Below are 21,961 nucleotides of genomic sequence, written 5' to 3'. Positions count from 1 at the left end.
TCTTTAGCCTCTTGAGGAAGTAGAGGTGCTGGTGAGCTTTCTTGGCCATAGCATCAACATGGTTAGACCAGGAAAGGCTATTGGTGATGTTCATTCCTAGAAGCTTCAAGCTCCAACACTCTCGACTTCAGCACTGATGTAAACACGAGCTCGGGCACTTCCTCCCTCCTTGAAGTCAATGACCAGCCCTTTTTCCGCTGACATTGTGGGAAAGGTTTTGACATGACACCATATAGTTAGACTCTACATCTGATTGTTGACTATTAGTCACTAAGTCAAGGATCCTGTTGCAGAGGAAGGTATTGAGACCCAGGTAGAGCAGTTTGGAGATTAATTTGTTTGAAATTATAGTATTGAAGGCCTAGCTATAGTTAATAAAAAAGAAATCTAACATGCAGTAGGTGATTTTACTATTCAGATATTCCAGTGACAACTGTAGGGCCAGGAAGATGGCATCTTTCTTAGATCTGTTTCAGCAGCAGGTGAAGATTGTGAGGGAGACTAGAGTTAATGTATGCCACGACCAGCTTCATGATGGCGAATGTGAGAACTTCATGAATATGGATGTCAAGGCAGCCAGCGGTAGTCGTTAAGGCACATTACCTTGTTTTTCTTAAATTCTGGGATGATTGTGGTGTTCTTAAAGTTGATGGGAACCTTAGATTGAAGGAGGGAGAGGTCAAGAATGCCAGCTACTCTGTGCAGGATTGAAGGACACACCATGGACATCATCTGATTCAGATATGTTCCATGGGTTTACTCTCTGGAAGGCAGACCTTACATCCACAACTGTGACTTTGAGTAGAGGTATACGAGAGGCTTCCCCATCTGTCCCCCAACTGTCCCACTTCGGGATTTAGGAACAGGTAGCAGGAATATTTTTTAATTATCTTAATTTCATTTTTTTTTTAAAACTCTCCTTACCTTTGCAGATTTTCAAACAGACTGGAGATTAAAGATCTAAAATTACCTTTATATGTCACATGTATGTCAAAACAAACAATGAAATATGTCACTTGTTTCAAATCAAATCAGTGAGGATTGTGCTGGGAAACCCACAAGTGTTGCCACAATTCCTTTGCCAACAGAGCATGCTCACAGCTCAAGGAACCAAGATGAAACTGAAATTCAAACGTAAATCAAGGGGAAATCAGATTGGTGTTGGAATCACATCCTACATGAAGCCATATTGTTATTATTTGTCAGACATCAATCATCCCCGTCTCAGGACATCACCATGGGAGTCCCTCAAGGAAATACCCCAAGCTCAGCACCCTTCAGTTGCTTCCGTAACCTTCCACCCATCAGGAGGGAGTTCACAAACAATGGTACAATGTTTTATTTCATCTACAGCCCCTCAGTAAATGAGGCAATTCATGTCCGCATACAGCGAGAACCACAAAATATGCAGGCATGGATCGCTAAGTGGCAAGCAACCGTAGTGCAGTACAAAGCGCCAGAAAATAACCATCCCCAACGAGAGGGTGACTAATCATCTAAACATGACATTCAAATCCAGGATGCAAGTTGTATACATTTCTCTGACATTAAGTGTACCTATAGAATCCCATTGTTTGCTTCTTACTCTTAATGCTTGATGACTCTGAGTTCAATCTCACTTTGAAATATCTCCCATTTATCAGATACAGCTTTCCCTTTGGTACATGCTCCCATCTGACAGGATTGTCACAGAACTTCAAATTAACCCAGCGAGGGCATCACCCTAGATGATGTGTATAAGCTTCTGTGATTGCATTAATTAGTTAGTTAAGGCCATCAGCCCTACTGGGGCATAGGCCACCGAGAGTAACTCGCCACAGTAATTTTTCCTGGGCCACTCTTTCAAGTGGTCTCCAGGTGCAGCCCATCTCCTTGGTGTCAGCTTCGAGGTTGTGTCGCCAGGTGTTCTTTGGCTGGTCTCTTTTCCACTTTCCCTGAGGATTTTCCCAATGATGGTAGTGGTGCTGGATGATAGAAGATTGATCAGCCCTGTGGCTTCCACAGACTTACAATTTTCACCATGCAACTTCATGTCTTGTAGGCAAAGATCCTTCCCCTCCAGAGGTGAGGTCTTTGGAGCTTCTGTTGGCTTTGCTATAGTTCTGGGTATTTATGGGATGGGGCTGCTAGCTCCATGCTCAACCCTCCTCCTTTCCAGCTGGCTTCGGGCGGAGAGCTGTGTCGGACAGAGAAAATGACTTACAGGAACAGAGATCTCAAGAAGCTTAGAAAAGAATATCTCATTAAAACTGATCAACTCAAAATTTCATAATTAAGATAAAAAATGTGTTGAGTATCAAGGATTATGAATCAAGGCAGATAGAGAATTGAGAAATGCATTTCAATCATTGGGCCGGCTGGTGGTGTAGTAGTATCAGCACTGGACCTCGAGGCAGATGGTCCCAAGTTCAAACCCAGCCGGGTCCCAACCTGGGCAGCAGCAGTAACTGCGCGGAAGAAAAGCCTGGAAATCTACTTCCATACCTTGCCAGGAAAATCCTAATGACCCTATGGTCCATGGTACAGCGGTAAAAGTCTGTCAGCATCCTGGGACAGAGGTGAGCTTTCTTCATGCTCCACAGGAAATAAAGGCGCTGTTGCTGTTGATGGTAAATCTAAAAGGTACAGGATGATCAATTAAAGGTGACAAAGCAATCAGCAGGAGGGTGAAACTTAAAAGAAAATGTAGGTGCTGAGTACCTAAATCACTGAAAACAAACGGTACACTCAGCAGGTCAAGCAACAGTGGGGAAATGAAAGTTAACTTTTAACATCAAATATATCAGAAGTGTTTGAGAGAAAACAAGTTGCTTGTGACCAACATGTTGTACATACCTGACCAGCTAACATCCCACAAGCTCCTGCAGCACCACTGACCACCATGGTTTGATTTGCTCCAGGCTTCACATGGCCCTTTTCCCTCACACCCAGCAAAGCAGTCAAGCCTGACAAACCAGCAACACCCAAGAAATAGGAGAGGTGCCCATCTACAAGCTGAGGATCAAGCTACAAGAAAACAAAGAAAAAAAATCTCATGAAATAGAACAATAATGACGGAAGTAATCTTCACCTGTGAAACAGCTGAATGTGGTCTAATGCAGGTTGAATATTTACATTCCCCAGTTTATAGAACATTGTCACATTGCTGTGTGAATCTTGCAGCACAGTCTGCGAAAGATTTTATACTCTTCAGAATGGAATGCCCCAAGATTATGAAGTGATAAAATGCAAACTCTTGTTTTATTGAAGGAATATAATATTGGACTGGAAATAAAAACAATGAGAATCCTCTTCACTTCACTGAAATTGAGGTGAAACATTATACAATGTACTACTGCAAAACTATAGCTTCAGGAAACAGTACCTTACTGATAAAATTGCCCTCCCCAAGACCAGAGCAATCAATCTGGAACTTCCCCATCACTACCTGAAATGACAACCTCTAGTTCTGAAGCCATCCTCTGGTTATAGATGCTCCGACAAACATCCTTTCATTATCTCTCCAATCAAACAGCCATTAGAATCACACATGCTTTAATAAAACCACCCCTATTTCTTACCAAACTCCAATCAGTATTCACCACAATGAGTGCAATCTACTCACCACAAAAAGCATTCAAACTATTATAGCAATGCTTCCTTACTTTCACATTCCAACCTCTTTCTATTATTCAATTGATCCCTATATCTGCTTACAAATTTTGTTTTTCAGCTAAGCGAGAGTCAAATCCCTCTGTAAAAATACACTACGTTTTTTCCCATTTGAATGTTAACTTGCTTGTTTATGCTACTTGCTATACATTTCCCTGTTTTGTTCTTCATTTTTCAAATGTTTTGCCCTCTGGGAAAATCCATCATTCTTGCTTACAAACTATCTTCCTCCAACTTACTTTCCAGCTTGCATTGAAACACAAGTAGACCTGGCTCCCACATAATCCGTTCTTTCACCCAAGTCTTTAATATAGATTGTAAATAGTTGAGGCTTGAGCACTTGTCCATATGATTGCCAATTAATAACAGCTGCCACCCATCTACACCAATTCTCATTTTCTCTTTATCTGATCCTCAATCCATGAGAAAATGTCACCTCCAATGTCATAGGGTCTTATCTTACTGTCTAATTCAGACATAGTACAGTTTGAGTAAAGTCAGAGATGAAAGTATACAACTACATTCCCTAAGGAAACCATAAGAAACAGGAGCAGAGTTATGCTATTTAGCCCATCGAGTCTGCTCCACCATTGAATCATGGCTGATCCTTTTATTCCCCTCCTCAGCCTCACTCCCTGGCCTTCTCCTTGTAACCTTCGGTGCCGTGTCCAATCAAGCTCTGTATCAATCTCTGCCTTAAATACACCCAATGACCTGGCCTCCACAGCCACCTGTGGTAATGAATTCACCAGCCTCTGGCTAAAGAAATGAGGGAGGATTTCTTCATGGTATCTGCCTGTGACTGGACCATTAGTGAGGAGAGTTAATACAGAGTAGGGTATTTATATGCACAAAGGGATAGAAGTAGGCAACTAACCAACAGCTCAGAGCTGGAGCTGGCTTGGCATGGCATCTTGATTTATATCGAGATAATGATCGCTGCCTATAGCAGGACTGGGATATCTCACTGCTCACTAATCCGACTTGAGCAAACTGTCTCAGTCCTGTTACATGCCACATTTGTTTACCATGTCTTCCCATTATGTACTAACAAACCAGTCTACTCCTTAAACCTCTGAACAGTCTGATCTTTGAAAAGGATAAAATCTCACAATACCACCCTAACCAGAAGGCCTCTATCAAATTATTCTTAAACATTTTAGTTCTAATAAATAATTAAAAATCTAAGCAGGAATAAGCCCTTTAATTTGCTTCTCTTACTTCACTCAACTCCTTTCTACTTCAACCCAATTAGCATGACTTATCCAGATCTGTTTTTGTCCACGCCGAATAAAGGTGCCGAAACATCAACTGTTTTGTTTCCTCTTCCATTTTCCCCAATATCTACAACTGTTTCAGATTTGCACTATTCTTCACACAAGACCTGACTCTAATTCTAAGGCCATGTTTCCTTACTGTAGATTTCCCTATGCTGCGAATCCGAACGCCCTAACAAGGCAAAAGTATCTCCATTTCTTTATCGCATTCAGAACTAAACAGTATTCCAGATAGGGTTTATTCAAAGGTCTAAACTGCTGGAACACAACATCTACCTTTTTCATCCCACCTCACTAACTGCAGTGGACATTTTGATTGCTGATTCCTGGCTCTGTTTCACTACAGTCTGCCATGTCCCCCACTCCATTTTAGAAAAACATTTCAATATAAGGCTGATGTTAATTGAGGGATAACTTCTAGAGATCTTGCCACGAGATCTTCAGCCTGCTTCTGAGAGCTGACAGGAATCCAACTTAACACTTCATTCATAAATCACAACTTTGATTTCTAATTCAGACTTAAGATGCTCCCAATTGAGCCATAGTTAGCCTTGCGCTGACTGTTGACAAAGCATCAGAGAAATTGATTAGGCTGGTGCCAAAGACCTGTTACTCAATTGTCCCAAGTTCAAAATCTGAAATATACACAATTTAAAATGTCGTAACATTTCAAAATAAGACTTGTGGGAAGGGATTGAGGGAGACTGAACTGGCATAGTGCTCCTAATCTCGGACAGGATTAAAATGGAAGCCATTAAGTGACAAATTACCTTTGTTAGGATTTCTCCATCCACAATGGCGTAATTCTGCCAAGGCCAGTTCATTGAAGTCACAACATCCCATTTCTGAAACAGCAGGTGTTTACTCTCTTCAACCACTCCAACTCCTCCACCATCAGCGACTTTGGATACTTGCCAAGGAAGCAAATATTGCACACCGGTATCTTCATTCATCCTGCAACGCTGCCAAGATCAAATCCAAGCCAACCATCAAATCTGAAACTAAAATTAGTCTTGCATTGACTCAGCAGAGATTGGAATGAAGAAAGGGAATGAACTTGGAAGCAATCCAATCTTTAAATTCCAATTTTGTTGGTCTGCATTATCCCTCGTTACCTGCTTTAGTTAAATAGTCCTCTATTTCTCACCAAACATGTCTTGAAATTTGTATTTTGACACCCAACCTCAGCACAAGGGTATAGTGTTCTAGATTTCTATTATCCTTCCTCTGAAGAGATGCTCAGACGTATGTGAATGCCCCCTGTTCTTTTAAATTAATGTCCTCATGATCAGAACCCTTGCACATTCTCCATGCCCTCAAGACCTTTGCAGTTGATGATAATCCTCAAAAAACCAAGTCCTATTTTCATTCATCAATGCAAGCCCAGCAATGTTCACAAACTGAAAAGTTATGACCAGAGTGTTGGTTTAAGTGACACTTATTGAGAAGTAAATGTTTGAGCACCACAAAGCATACTGCATTCCTTTTAACTCCATCAAATCTTTAACTTTCAGCCAAAGTAGAATGCTTAGTTCAGTAGCTACCCTCTGAAAATGGCAGCTTAAACAGTGCAGAATTTCCTCTGCTGTCCACTAAAACACACACCCTGACGCTGTTCTCAAGACTCTGGTCTGGGGTGAGGCCACAACTCTCTAACAAGGTGATGGCTCTAATGCTGTGTCTAACACCTTTATAAATGAATATTAATTGTAACCATCAAATTGTGCTCTTAAGAATAAGAATGTACAGAAGAGCAAGAACATGGCTGTTAATAGGGATCTACCTAAATACCAAGCACAAACATCCTGCTGAACCTCTTTGGCACTCTTTCTACTGTTACAAATCCTTCCTGTAGCATAGCAACCAGAACTATACAGAATACTCCAGTGCTTTGTACACCTGCAACTCTCGTACTTTCTACAATATGCTTTTCTTCACTATGCTAGCCACCTGATTGAGAAGTTGCAGAACCTGGGCCTCTGTAATTAGATCCTCGACTTCCTACCAGAAGCCCACAATCTGTGTGGATTGGTGATAACATCTCCTCCTTGCTGATGATCAACACTGGTGCACCTCAGGTGTGTGTGTGTGCTTAGCCCACTGTTCTACTCTCTATATACCATGACTGTATGGCAAGGCATAGCTCAAATACCATCTATAAATTTGCTGATGATACAACCATTGTTGGTAGAATCTCAGGTGGTGAATCTCAGGTGGTGACGAGACAGTGTACAGGAGTGAGATATGCCAACGAGTGGAGTGGTGCCACAGCAACAACCTGGCACTCAATGTCAGTAAGACAAAAGAGCTGATTGTGGACTTCAGGAAGGGTAAGATGAAGGAACACACACCAATCCTCATAGGGGGATCAGAAGTGGAGAGAGTGAGCAGTTTCAAGTTCCTGGTTCTCTGAGGATCTAACCTGGTCCCAACATATCGATGTAGTCATAAAGAACGCTAGACAGCGGCTATACTTCATTAGGAGTTTGAAGAGATTTGGCATGTCAACAAATACACTCAAAAACTTCTATAGTTGTACCCTGGACAGCATTCTGACAGGCTGCATTACTTTTCTCACTGTTACCATCAGGTAGGAGATACAGAAGCCTGAAGGCACACACTCAGTGATTCAGGAACAGCTTCTTCCCCTCTGCCATCCGATTCCTAAATGGACATTGAACCCTTGGACACTATCTCACTTTCTTTAATATACATTTTTTTTGCACAATTTTTTAATCTATTCAATACATATATATACTGTAATTGATTTACTTATTATATATTTTTTTCTTCTGTATTATGTATTGCATTGAACTGCTACTGCTAAGTTAATAAATTTCATGACACACGCCGGTGATTATAAACCTGATTCTGATTCTGACCTGTGTCACCCCCTTCAGTGAGCCACAGACTTGCTCTCGTATGGCTCTCTGTACAGCAAAATCCATCAATTATATTTTACGTCCTACCAGACTTTGACTTCCCAAAATACATAACCTCACACTTGTTTGGATTCAATTCTATCTGCCACTGATCTGCCCAATGTTTCAGAGGGATCCATGACCAGCTCTATCCTCAAAACAATCTTCACTGCCATCTATAACTCTACTAATTTTCATGTCAACTGTAAACTGTGACGACAAACCAAGTTATCAGAAGATTGATATTGATGAGAGAGATAAGGGAGACAATGAAGAAGCTTTCAAAATGTTAATGAGAGAGGAGACAGATAACCGAAAAGAAACAATTAAGAGTATTGACAGACCGGTTGCTTTGTACCTGAACTGTTTGAAGTTTGATGGACAGGCGATACCCCGGCAGGGGGATAAAAAGAACAGGTTCGCTAAGGCACGGCCACACCACGAGATCACGAGACCCTGGAAGAGCAGTGTGCCCCCACAAGTTGGTGGAGTCTGGAGGTCTGGTCGCGGGAACCAACCATAGACTCACAGGGTGAAAGGGTATGATCGGCGGGAACCTGGGGTGTGTGTCCGCCCTTGCCTGGGTGCTGGATTCACCGCAGAAGAACGGTCATATCCGGAGCAGAGGGGTCACAGTCGGTGACCTCAGAAGACATAACAAAGGGTCTGCCCGAGAGCTAACTGCGAAGAACATCAAAGGTCTGTTTGAATCGAAATTTGCATTCTCTCTCTCTCTCTCCAACAGCACAACAGCGATTACTGCGAACTGTACTAAGCTGAACTGAACTCTGCGTCACTTGAGACTGATCATTTTACCCCTAGACTGCGACAGCGCTCGGTTGATTCCCATTACCCTAGCTCTGTGTACATGTGTGTTATATCATTGCTAACCTGCTGCATTTACATCCTTACGATTAGAGTACTGTGTTACTGATTTCTTTAATAAAACTTTATTAGCTTCTGTTAAACCAGACTCCAACTAAGTGGTCCACCTCTGCTGGTTTGGCAACCCAGTTACGGGGTATGTAACAAAACTTAATCAGATCACTTTCATTCTTGTCCAAGTCAATTTACATATTAAAGGTCCCTGCACTAATCCTTCTGCTATGTTCTTGTTTTTGGTTTCCAGTCAGAAAAACAAAGCATATTCACCACTACCCTTGGCCTCAACACTTTATTGCAATCACCAAGGCACACCAGCAGCTGTAGCTTCATTAGGAATTTGAGGAGATTTGGTACGTCACCACAAATGTGTAGCAAATTACAGATGTACATTCTGACTAGATGCATCGCTCTTTGGTACGGAGGCTCCAATGTGCAAGATCGAGGAGACTGTTGAGAGCCGCAGCCTTAGCCAGCTCCATCGTGGGCACAACCCTGCCCACCGTCCAAAACATTCATGGTCACAATACTGCCCACCGTTCAAAACATTCATCATGGGCACAACCCTGCCCACCATTCAAAACATTCACCATGGGCACAACCCTGCCCACCGTCCAAAACATTCACCATGGGCACAACCCTGCCCACCGTCCAAAACATTCACCATGGGCACAACCCTGCCCACCATCCAAAACATTCACCATGGGCACAACCCTGCCCACCGTCCAAAACATTCACCATGGGCACAACCCTGCCCACCGTCCAAAACATTCACCATGGGCACAACCCTGCCCACCGTCCAAAACATCCACCATGGGCACAAACCTGCCCACCGTCCAAAACATTCACCATGGGCACAACCCTGCCCACCGTCCAAAACATTCATCATGGGCACAAACCTGCCCACCGTCCAAAACATTCACCATGGGCACAACCCTGCCCACCGTCCAAAACATTCATCATGGGCACAAACCTGCCCACCGTCCAAAACATTCACCATGGGCACAAACCTGCCCACCGTCCAAAACATTCACCATGGGCACAACCCTGCCCGCTGTCCAAAACATTCACCATGGGCACAAACCTGCCCGCCGTCCAAAACATTCACCATGGGCACAACCCTGCCCGCCGTCCAAAACATTCACCATGGGCACAACCCTGCCCGCCGTCCAAAACATTCACCATGGGCACAACCCTGCCCACCGTCCAAAACATTCACCATGGGCACAACCCTGCCCACCGTCCAAAACATTCACCATGGGCACAAACCTGCCCACCGTCCAAAACATTCACCATGGTCACAACCCTGCCCACCGTCCAAAACATTCACCATGGTCACAACCCTGCCCACCGTCCAAAACATTCATCATGGTCACAACCCTGCCCACCGTCCAAAACATTCATCATGGGCACAACCCTGCCCACCGTCCAAAACATTCATCATGGGCACAAACCTGCCCACCGTCCAAAACATTCATCATGGGCACAAACCTGCCCACCGTCCAAAACATTCATCATGGGCACAACCCTGCCCACCGTCCAAAACATTCATCATGGGCACAAACCTGCCCACCGTCCAAAACATTCACCATGGGCACAACACTGCCCACCGTCCAAAACATTCACCATGGGCACAACCCTGCCCACCGTCCAAAACATTCACCATGGGCACAACCCTGCCCACCGTCCAAAACATTCATCATGGTCACAACCCTGCCCACCGTCCAAAACATTCATCATGGTCACAACCCTGCCCACCGTCCAAAACATTCATCATACGCACAAACCTGCCCGCCGTCCAAAACATTCACCATGGGCACAACCCTGCCCACCGTCCAAAACATTCACCATGGGCACAACCCTGCCCACCGTCCAAAACATTCACCATGGGCACAACCCTGCCCACCGTCCAAAACATTCACCATGGGCACAACCCTGCCCACCGTCCAAAACATTCACCATGGGCACAACCCTGCCCACCGTCCAAAACATTCATCATGGGCACAACCCTGCCCACCGTCCAAAACATTCTCAAGCGGCAATACCTGAAGAAAGCAGCATCCATCATTAAAGACCCTCACCATCCGAAGTGCCCTCTTTGCCTCATTACTATCAAGGAGGAAGTTCAAGAGTCCGAAAATAATCAACAGCTTCCTCTCTACCGTCAGATTCCTGAATGGCTAATGATCACAATGTTGTTAATTTGCTTTCGCACTATTTTCTTACTATCTGTAGTAATTTTCTGTGTCTTGCACTGTAGTGCTGCCACAAGACAACAAATTTCACGACATACGTCAGTGTTAATAATCCTGATTATGAATCATCACAGACATCACTGATGAGTTGGTAAAATGAACAAGGCACCAGAGAGAATGTAACCCTGCTGTACAAATTTGATGATCCAGCCACACTAAAACTACAAGTTTTAGTGCATTTCTTAAATGTTCTTAGTCTTTAAGCCTCCACCACCTTCTCAAGTAGTGCATTTCAGATTCCAACCACTCTTTGGGCGAGGAAGATAAAGAACTCTTGATGTATCTCCTGAACTTCTTGCCCCTCTCACAACCTATACCCTTTGGTACATTAGCACCTCTGTTGTTGGAAGAGGTTTCTTATTATTTGTCTCAATGCTTCCTCTCATAATTTTGCACACCTCGCTCAAGTATTCCCCCCTCAGCATCCTATGTGCCAAGGAGAATAAACTCAGCCTATCCATTCTTCTCTCATAAGCTGAATGCTACAACCCAAGTAAAGTGAACCTGCTCTGATCCCTCCACAGTGCAATACTGTTCTTCCTGTAGTGTGGTGATCAGAACGCCCTGAAACTCCATCTATCACTGAATTGTACATCACACTAACTCATCAGTATTGTCCACCAGTACAGTTCACCTCCTTTTACCAAGCCAGTTTTAGATCCCAGCGGTCATCCATTTTAATTCTACTTCCCATTCTGACATGCCAGTTCATGGCCTCCCCTACTGGCATGAGGTCACTCTCAGGTTCAAGGAGCAACACCTCATATTCTGTCTAGGTAGTCTCCAATCTGATGGCATGTGCATCAATTTGTCTAATTTCTGGTCATTTCTTCCCCCATCCCCCTTTGCTTTTTCTATTCCCCATTCTCACTCCCCACTTACCCCTTCCCCTCACCTTCCTCTATTACACCTCCTACTTCCCTTTCTTCTGTAGCCCACTGTCCTCCCCTTTCAGCTCATTTCTTCAGCCTTTTACTTTTCCACCTATCACCTCCCAGCTCCTCACTTCATTCCCCCTCCCCACCTACCTACCTACCATCCCCTTACCTGTGACTTGCCAGCTTGCCTCCCCTCCCCTCCCCCATTTTCTATTCTGGCTTCTTTCCCCTTCCTTTCCAGTCCTGATGAAGTCTCAGCCTAAAACATCAACTGTTAATTCCTCTTCATAGATTCTGCCTGACCTGCTACGATCCTCCAGCATTTTGTGTTTATGCTGTCATGGGTTGTTGTCCCTTCAAAAAAAAAATAATCAACTTTGTTAGACATGATCTTTCATTAACTATGGCATTCTGACTATCTTAGTTCTGCCCTTGACAGTGCAGATTAATCCAATCGCTGAATTTTCTTTTCCTCCAAGTAACTTGGGACAGTGTCGGACCTGTCTGGGCTTGAACTTGGGTCCCGAATGGGCTACTCCTGCACCTATTGTCTACTGTCCAGCAAGGCAGTTCAGAACTCTGTCACATGACCCAAGGGCCAAGTGAGAAATGAACACAGGTGTAGAGATCACACAGGAGGCAGGAATGAATATTCAGACAGGTACTTTACTGGATATTTCGCCTTTTCAGCACAGTTCCAAAACAAAGGCAAACATCCAAATCAGAAATCCAGGCAGTGGTTTAACCTAACAAAAAAACAGAAGTCACAAAGGAGCAGGCAAGCAAGCAGTTCCAAATGCACAACAGACTGGATCCAAAGTTCTAAAATAAACCCCCACAGGTCCCAAATACAAAAGTAGCAAGGCAAGGGCAAAAGACATTCAGAAGGAATACAGCACTGGATTACAAGACTATCAAGCGTTGGCTCAAAGACTGAGCGAAGCACAGCACCATTCACACAGCAGAATAACTAGACACAAGTGTGGTCAAAAACCAAACAAGTAACACAAGGCTGGAATGTTTAGAAACCAGAAACATACTGGGCGATGGACCCCAAAATCCTGACACATGGATATGTGATTATCTGGTTTATTGCTACTGTCCTTCTTGAACAAAAGGCGTCACATTAGCCACCCTCCTGTCATTTGGCAACTCACCATGTCCAGCAAACAGTTAAGAATCTATCAGGGTCCCAGCAATATCCTCCATCTCCCAGAGAAGCCAAAGATGCACTCTATCAGGGTCTGGGAATTTATTCACTTTTAAACCTGCCTTAATGAGACAACATCAGCAGGTACAATAACAGCATTAAAAAGAAACCGAATGCAAAGTTGAAAAGGAACAAACAACTCATCTGTGAAGTGGAACTGACCAGTCATTTCATAGAGCTGGGGATGAATGGGCATATGGTTCATTTGATTTGTCTGCACTTATCCAGGGTTATCTACAACTTACAACAGATATCTACTCACCATGTAGGGGTCCACAGACAGATATCTTGTGTGAACTTTCACCTGGCCGTCCTGCAAGTCCTCAGGCAGATGACCCTCCTCCATCCTAAAATTCTCTGCCACAGGCTCATCATTCTTACCTAAAGACAAGAGAAGAGAACAGATCTTCACCCATTTATTGAGAATACCCCCACCAAAACCCTATCACTGCAATCATCTTCAGAGCAAGCTTGTTCATTTTGGTATCTGAAAATAAAACTCATCTTAGCAAAAGTGGCCATGAACTGTCAGAAGTATCATGAAAACCTAACCAGTTTATTTTTTAAAATTTATTTATATGCCGCTGTTTGGTCCGCTCAGGCAGAGGCCCAGTTCGCAGTGGGGGGAATCTCGGAAGTTGACATGGAATATTACTACATCGTCGCAGCGTTAGACAGCTCTACGGCGACCAGGGTGATGAGCATCCTACAGCACCTTGCAGAAGACAGCCAGTATGAGGCTCTTAGGCAACTCCTCCTAGAGACTTCCGAACTTTCCAAGTCTGAGCACGCCTGTCGGCTTCTCTCACTGCCCGCTTAGGCGACTGCAATCCCCCCTTGGTGGACCTCAGCCGTGTTTCATCTTCAGAGAGCTTTTCCTGCAACAACAACCAGGCGAGGTGTGATGGGCTCTGGCTGGCTGTCCCCTCAAAGACCTCACTGCTCTAGCGAAAGAGGCTGACAAGGTGTTTTCCATTACCAAGAGGGCCTGTGCAACCTTACGGCTGGATGACTTTGCTGCCGCACCACCACCTGAACGCGAGACAATCGCTGCGGCTCAACAACGGTCTCCTAGCCCGTGTTTCTAACATGCGAGGTTTGGGCCGAGAGCTAAGGAGTGCTGCCCACCCTGTGGGTTCAAGGAGTCGGGAAACAGAACGGCCAGCGCCCGTTAGCTACTAAGGGCATCAGTAGGTCAGGCAGTTTGTTGTTCATTACAGACTCTGTTTCCGGGCGCCATTTCCTCTGTGATATGAGAGCTCAAGTGACCATCCTGCCCGCATCTAAATTGGACAAATGAACTGGGAAATATGGACCGTCTCTCGAGGCTGCAAACGGGAGCGCCATCCGGACTTTTGGTAAGCATGAGATGTTGTTGTACTTCAGCAGGCAGAAGTTTTGCTGGAATTTTGTGTTGGCAGTGGTGTTTATGCCCCTTTTGAGGGTCAACTTCCTCCGCACCAACAGCCTTACTCGTTGATGTCCAGAATGGGCGCCTTGTCAACAAAGAGACTTTCTACTCCCTCTCTGGCACACTTAGTGCCACCAGCACTTCAAAGTTGTCCAGCACCCTTTCCACCTCCGACGACTTCGTCCGCCTCCTCACTGAGTTTCCGGACCTGACCAAGCCCACCCTCTCCTCCCCCACCACTGAATATGGGGTGGAGCACCACATCCTCACCACCAGCCCTCTCATTCACGCCCCTGCCAGGCGCCTTGACCTGGAGAAGCTTACTGTCACTAAGGCAAAGTTTGATGCCATGGAGTGCTGAGGCATCACCAGGCAGTCCAGTAGTCCATGGGCTTCCCCTCTCCACATCGTGCAAAAACCGGGGGGCAGGTGACATCATTGTGGCAATTATCGCCACGACCCCTGACTGATACCCAATCCCGCACATCCAGGACTTCTCTGCCCGCCTGCTAGGGAAAATTATTTTCTTGAAGGTGGACCCCATTCGCGGTTATCACCAGGTCCCTGTTCACCCAAGTGACATTCCTAAAGCCGCTGTTATCAGTGCTTGGTTTGTCTGAGTTCCTTCGAATGCCATTCGGGCTGAAGATTGCATCCCAAACTTATCAGCACCTCCTGGACAGTGTTCGCAGGGATTTGCCATTCCTGTTTGTTCGGTAGTCAGCTCTCCTAGGGACAAACATCTCTTACACTTGTGAATCTTTTTCAAACACCTTAGTCAGCACAGTCTTATTGTCAACCCAGCGAAGTGCCAGCTTGGACTGTCCGTGGTCAACATCCTTGGAAACGGTGTCAATGCAGCAGGGGTAGTTCCCCTGCCGGCTAAAGCTGAGGCCATTAAGCACTTCGCTCGACCAGTCACTGCAGGAGTTTTTGAGCATGGTGGATTTTTATCACCATATTGTCCCCAAAGCGGCTCAGCTCACGCTCTTTGAAACCCTTGAGGGCAAAGCAGAAAAGCACGTCGTGGACTGGACAGATGAAAGACTCAAGGTGATCTTGGGCATTAAGCAGGTATTATCCAATGCCAGGCTGTTGGCGCACCCCTCCCACAGTGCGATCACTATCACCATGGACACATCAGATTGCATGGTCAGCACCATACATGAGCAGTTGGTCAGCAAGAAGGAGACGTTATCACCAATCCACACAGATTGTGGTCTTCCGGTTAGGAAGCCGAGGATCCAATTGCAGAGGATCCGTAATTTATCAATCAGGATTGTGGGAATGATGGTGTTAAATGCTGAGCTATAGTCGATGAACAGCATCCTGACATAGGTGTTTGTGTTGTCCAGGTGGTCTAAGGCCATGTGAAGAGCCATTGAGGTTGCATCTGCCGCTGACCTATTGTGGTGATAGACAAATTGAAATGGGTCCAGGTCCTGCTGAGGCAGGAGTTCTGTCTAGTCATGACCAACCTCTCAAAGCACTTCGTCACTGTAGATGTGAGTGTGACTGGGCAATGGCAGCCTCTCACCTTTTTTAACCATCAACTTCGCCCCTGCGAGTGCAAGTACAGCATTTTTATTTTCTCCTGGAGGCTGTCCATTTATGGCTTTTGTGGATGATAAACTCCTAACATTTGCCACAGCTAAGGACTCTGAATCTTGGTCTGCTCGACAGCATTCTTTCTTCTATTTCAGAGTTCACCATGGACATCCAGAAAGTCGCAGAAAAGCGTAACCTCATGGCCGACTGCCTTTCCCGGTCCTTCACTGGTGCTGTCCATTTGGGTGTGGACTACACTCCGATGGCGGCAGACCCGGTTTTGGACCCAAGCGTGCAGGCGCTGTTCAGCAGACAGATGGTTGAAATTGGTGGGATTTGCTTTCAGTGACAGTGGCATTTCGTTACTGTGTGATGTGTCAACAGGGCGACCCAGGCCACGGGCTTTCTCACCCAGGCCAGAGACCATCACAGAAACCGGCGACAGAAAAGTCTGTGTGGCATGGGCTTGAGGAGGATGTCAGGGACTGGGCTAGTGCTTGTTTGGGGTGTCAATGCGCAAAGGTGCATCAACACGCCAAGGCTCCTTTAACTCCTTTCGCAGTCCGAGCGGCATTTCAACCACGTGAATGCCCCACTGCCCCCATCCCACGGGTTTACACACCTCCTTACCATCGTAAGGACACACGCTGACCAGAGGCAGTGCCGTGTCGTCCATTTCAGCCTCAGAGGTATCGTGAGCACTCGTTGGCTCGTGGATTGCTTGGTTCGACATCCCACCGGATGTCTCTTTAGACCAAGGGACGCAGTTTACACCTCAGTGGTTGCCCGTGATCTGGGGGTCAAGCTGCACCAAGTCATGGGTTGTCACCCTCAGGCCAACAGTCTGTGCCAGCGGTTCCACCATTCGATGAAAGCCGCTCTCCGTGCATGCCTCAGTGATGGTTTTTGGGTGGACAGATTGCCATGGGTCACGTTGGGCCTAAGGGCAGCTCACACGGCAGACCTTTCCTCTTCTGCCAAGCTCATTTTCAGGCAACCCCTGCGGGTGCCAGGAGTTTCCCCCAACAACCACGGTCCGCTTTGCAGCGGCCGTCGGCGTCAAAACTTTCACTCCAGTGCCCACGACGCAGCAAGGCCTGTCACTGTCACACCTGTCACCGGGCCTGCAGGAGGCGAAGTACGCATTTGTGCATCATGATGGACATCGGGGTCCCCCGTGGCCGCCTTATGACGGCCCATTCTGCGGGGAATACGTGTTTTGTTTTTTTTTACACTTTGGAGGTATCCCAGACAGCGTTTCAGTGGATTGTCTCAAGCCTGCCCATTTGGACCTGGCCTCTCCAGTGGAAGTGGCACAGCCCCCACGGAGGAGCCAGCCCCTCACCTCACCTCCAGACAGTCTGACATGGACTGTACATTGACTGGGGAGGAACCCAGCACCTGCCGTGAAGGCAGGAGTAGGCTTGGCTGAGTTTTGTGGATCCCTGCTCGTTTGACCTCATCTGGAAGGGTGAATTCGCCGGCCGGGGGGGGAGGGCGTGGTGTAGGGACTCCTTAATTTCATTAGGCAGAATTCACCCTGACTGTTAAGGGTTAAGTTCACCATGTATGTTAAGTGTTATGTTTTACGTTATTATGTTTTGGGGGCAAGGTTTGTTTACACACACACACAATATACATATGACATTACCATTTGTTTGCATTGGGAATAAAGTGTACGTTAGAAATAATTACACTCGTGTCGATTTTTGTCCGCACATTAGCACAGTGGTTAGCACTATGCCCTGCAGTACCAGTGACCTGGGTTCAATTCCCCTTGCTGCCCATAAGGAGTTTGCATGTTCTCCCTGTAACTGCGTGGGTTTCCTCCCTCAGTCCAAAGACTGGTAGGCTAATTATAAATTATCCAGTTATTTGGCCCAGGTAAAATTGGGGGTTGCTGGGTGGGCCTGCTCAGAATCAGAATCGGATTTAATATCACTGGCGCAAGTCATGACAATTGTTAACTTTGCCGCAGCAGTGCAGTGCAATACATAATAGAAAAAACATGGATTACAGTAAAAAATATATAAAACAAGTAGTCCAAAAATTGTAATAAAAAGATAGTGAGTTAATGTTCATGGGTTCAATGTCCATTCAGAGATCGGACAGCAGAGGGGAAAAAGCATTTCCTGAATCATTGATTATGTGCCTTCAAGCTTCTGTACCTCTTTCCCAGCGGTGTCAAGGCATGACCTGGGTAATGGGGATCCCCAATTATGGACACCACCTTTTCAAAGCATTGCTCCTTGAAGATGTCATGGATACTATGGAGGATAGTATCCACGATGGAGCAGCTCACTTTGATCCTATGCAGATGGTGATGCAGCCAGTATCTCAGCCATTTCTGCACTGTATCTCAATCAATAAATAAAAACATTTTAAGTGTACATTAGTGTGCTCTGAGGTTCAAATGAGGACAGTTCTTAATTTAATTTAACAGGATGCAGTAAAGTCAGACCAAAGGACTGGAGAAGGCTTTCTTTGTAACCTGATAGCTCCCTCTGCTGGGGTTATGATCATGGTGACAGAGGATTTTATCCAGCTGGGTGGCCACAACCTGTATGCACACCAGGTATACCAATACACACAAGACAGCTGTCTGCTTGCATACAATAGTTGCACTAGTAACAATGTGTTGGCTGCAGCAGCTTTGTTTCTGCATAAAACATTCAGACTGAGAAGTCTTTGTCAGAACTAAGAGAAAAAAATTAATTTCAATTTAGTGAGAAGATGGAAGTGATAGACAGGACAAGGAAATATCTGAAACAAATTGGGCCAAATAGCTTCAAGCTTGCAATGGGTCTCATTATAGAGTGAAAGTAGCCTAAACAGATGGATCAGAGCAGTGAATTAATAGAGTACAGTGTAATTATGACTTAGTGGCATGTGTCACCAGTCTATCACTGCTGTTACCCCCACTGATCAGGGTCAACCACGGATGCTGCGTCCCAGCTGTCTAAGCAAGCCAGGGCAGCATGAAAAGGAGAGCAAGCTGTTGTCCATGCAGCAGGCTCTCCCTCTCTGCGCAGCTGAAGAATCCAAAGGAACAGCAGAGACCAACAGCTTGGCACCAGTGGCTTTGCAGAAATTGCCAGTCAGCACTGAACTCAACGTAGGACTGCCTTAGGGACCCCAGCTCCTCACAGTTTATTCCTGAAGCCTTCCCCATGAGTGGGTATAGCCATAAGGCAACAGATTTGAGATCAGAGTTTTCCTTCTCTTGGCTGAGCTGCCAATCTCAACTGATGAGCCCCATCTGCCTGAAGCGACTGGTTGTAAGGGCCTTTGCCCCTTCTCTCAGTAGAAACAGTTCTGCCCAGCTTAGTAGCTAAGCCACATGTGAAAGCCAGGAGCTGGACTTGGTCGTTAGAGTCTATTTGAAACACATGCCATTGTGAAAAATGTAACAGGAGCTTGTCCCCACTACCTCTCCTGGTTATAACAGTGGCAAGGAACCTCAAGTGAGAGAACAAGTAACAAGGACATTTCAGGTTCCCTTGAGCATGCTCCACTATTGAGATTACGAAGACTACATCTTTTCCCCAGTTCCATTTTCCTGCCTATTCCTCATAACCCCAGCTTCCCCTGCAGACAAGAAAAAAAAGTCTGGCTATCCTGGCATTCAAGACATCCAATCATTCAAACTCCACTGCAATCCGGTGTTTTAAAAAAGAACTTCAAAAATGTAGTCTTCTGTAAAATCTCTTCCCATTTAAGGCAAAGGTGAATAAATTTGTTCTGAAACAACCATCCTTTCAAAACCTATCTTGTGCCAGAACAGTATTTATTTAATAATTTCTCACTTGTTGACTGCTGAATGCCCTCTTGAATGTTACAACCATTTTATACATCCTGACAACATAGGTCATTCTGGCCTGTCAAATCTATGTTAGCTCACAAAGCAATTTTATTCCCCAGTGAATGTAGCACACATGGTGCTCTCGCTCGGCCACTCTCAGACTTTGGGTTGAGCGAACAGTGCTGTGTAAAGTTTGGAAGTGTGTGCACACTTGGATGAATATCTGTGTAATTATGTTTTAGTGTTTGTCTTTGTTTGTTGATAAATAGTTAAAACTTACTCATAATTGGCATCTTCTGTCCTATTTACCTAATTTGCAAATGATTGGCATAGTTGGCAACGATTTTGTAATGGAACAGAAGACAAAACTGCTTAAAATGTTGAAAAGCAGGAATAAGAACAAGAACGCCCTCTGTGAGGAATGCCAAGTCCCAGGGTAGACTGGTAACAGTGCAGGATTCACAAGTCTTGCCAACCTGCTGGCAAACCACAGCATGACAGTGGACTGGTCAAACAAGCTGGACTCCCACGGAGTGAAAATGGGGCACCATATTGTGTCTGTGCTGAACAAAATGGCTGCGAGTTTAGACACAGCAGCCATTCCGGGTCCAGTCAAAGGTGTATTTGTTCATCCTGTATGTTTTTTTAAAAAATTATCACAAGCCACTGCTAGGCACTGCTAGATACCAAGAACATTACAGGACTATCCCATCAGTGAGTTGCTAAATAGTGATGGAGCTGTACTGCTGTTGTATTGTTGAATGGTGTGCAATGTGGGTGATTGCCTTGGATGTTTTTATTGTGATCGCAAGCCCTGCTGGACACATGTAATATAAAACAGCAGAAATGCAGATCACTGGTTCACTGGAAAGACTGATGGGGGAAAGCTGTGTGGCCTCAGTTATAGTGAGGCCTAGGCCCTTACAGCAGGGTCACCTATTGCAGTGGCCCAGGGGAGGAGATGCTGGAGGTGGTGTGGGGGACAGTAGAAGCCTCTGTGGGCACACTGGAATCCATACTGAGTTCAGTATTTTGTGTGCTGTTGGTAATGTGGTTTGCACTTTGGCCCTGCAGGAACACTGTTTTGTTTGGCTATACCCATGAGTGGTTCAATGATAATTAGATTTGAAGTTGAACCTGAAGATAGGGCTCCCATTTAGCAAGAGAAGCCATGAGGGAGATTTACAGCTTCCGGTGACTATCATAAAGCAACAGTATGAGATGATTTTGCAGAAGGAACAAGAAAGAATGAGGTGGAGGTGTTGAATCAGTGCAGTATTACCACAGGGGCGGCTGCCCGGTCAGCAGACCCAGACTAAAGAACTGGACGACAAGGGTACCAAATAGCCTGCTTGACAACTGGACCCCGTTAAGGCCCGAGCCCTGATGCTGCAGGAAGATGATCCTGACGTGTGGATGGAGGACAGGGAAGAGAGGTTAGAGGAGAGTCTGTAATTCCCGCAAAGTGATTGCCCTTGCCCCTTATGCGGCAGAGCCACTCGAGGTTAGACCAGTGACCATGCAGTCTTATACCCGGTTGGGGAGGGGAGGGGGTTTTGGCCCATGGCCCGTCCCACCTCCGCAGGACAAGATGGGGTAGACAGCATAATGGGCCTCTTTAAGATGGCAACAATGAGTGTTTCTGTTACAGAACTGGTGGAATTGAGATAGATATGGACAAAAGCCGAGGGAGTAACTGGCTGACCACATGGCTATTGAGGATGTGGCATGTGGAGGGGGCTAGATTTATCTTATCTAACGGAGAGGTGGGTGCCCTGGGGAAGCTGTCGCCCCATCACCCGATAAACAGTGCACTGAGAATGCCACCCGCTTCCCGAGGGGATGATAAATATGGGATTAAGTGGCAGAGGTTAAAGTTAGGTATCCCTCCCTTATTGAATTTAAAGTCCTGGAAGGCTTGGAAGAGGAAGGGACTAAGATCCTTTGTTTGAGGGCTTTGGTCACAGGTAAAATGATGGAGCAGATCCACCAGGGGATCATGGACAGACTGTGACTGTGGACGGGTGCTTGTTTACAACAAAACAGATGCCTAATAGTTTGGTAATGAGTTAACCCTCAAGAGCAAGTCATTTTCTGAAATGGTTTGAGGTGTGACTGGTTTATAT

General features: G+C 45.6%; 1 protein-coding gene across 2 annotated transcripts in view; it reads right to left on the bottom strand.

The window, feature by feature from the left end:
* ptgr2 (prostaglandin reductase 2) overlaps window positions 1-21,961 on the bottom strand; it is a 60,878-nt gene that overhangs the window by 20,998 nt on the left and 17,919 nt on the right. For both annotated transcript variants that reach the window (XM_063054081.1, XM_063054091.1), the window contains exons 3-5: window positions 13,337-13,455; window positions 5,699-5,890; window positions 2,836-3,006 (exon numbers count right to left, since the gene is read on the bottom strand). In XM_063054081.1, the coding sequence (XP_062910151.1) occupies window positions 2,836-3,006; window positions 5,699-5,890; window positions 13,337-13,455 (482 nt within the window). The remainder of the gene's footprint in view (window positions 1-2,835; window positions 3,007-5,698; window positions 5,891-13,336; window positions 13,456-21,961) is intronic.

This window comes from Mobula hypostoma, chromosome 1 (genome assembly GCF_963921235.1).
Source record: "Mobula hypostoma chromosome 1, sMobHyp1.1, whole genome shotgun sequence".
Taxonomy (NCBI): domain Eukaryota; kingdom Metazoa; phylum Chordata; class Chondrichthyes; order Myliobatiformes; family Myliobatidae; genus Mobula; species Mobula hypostoma.
This window is presented reverse-complemented; position numbering and strand designations above follow the sequence as displayed.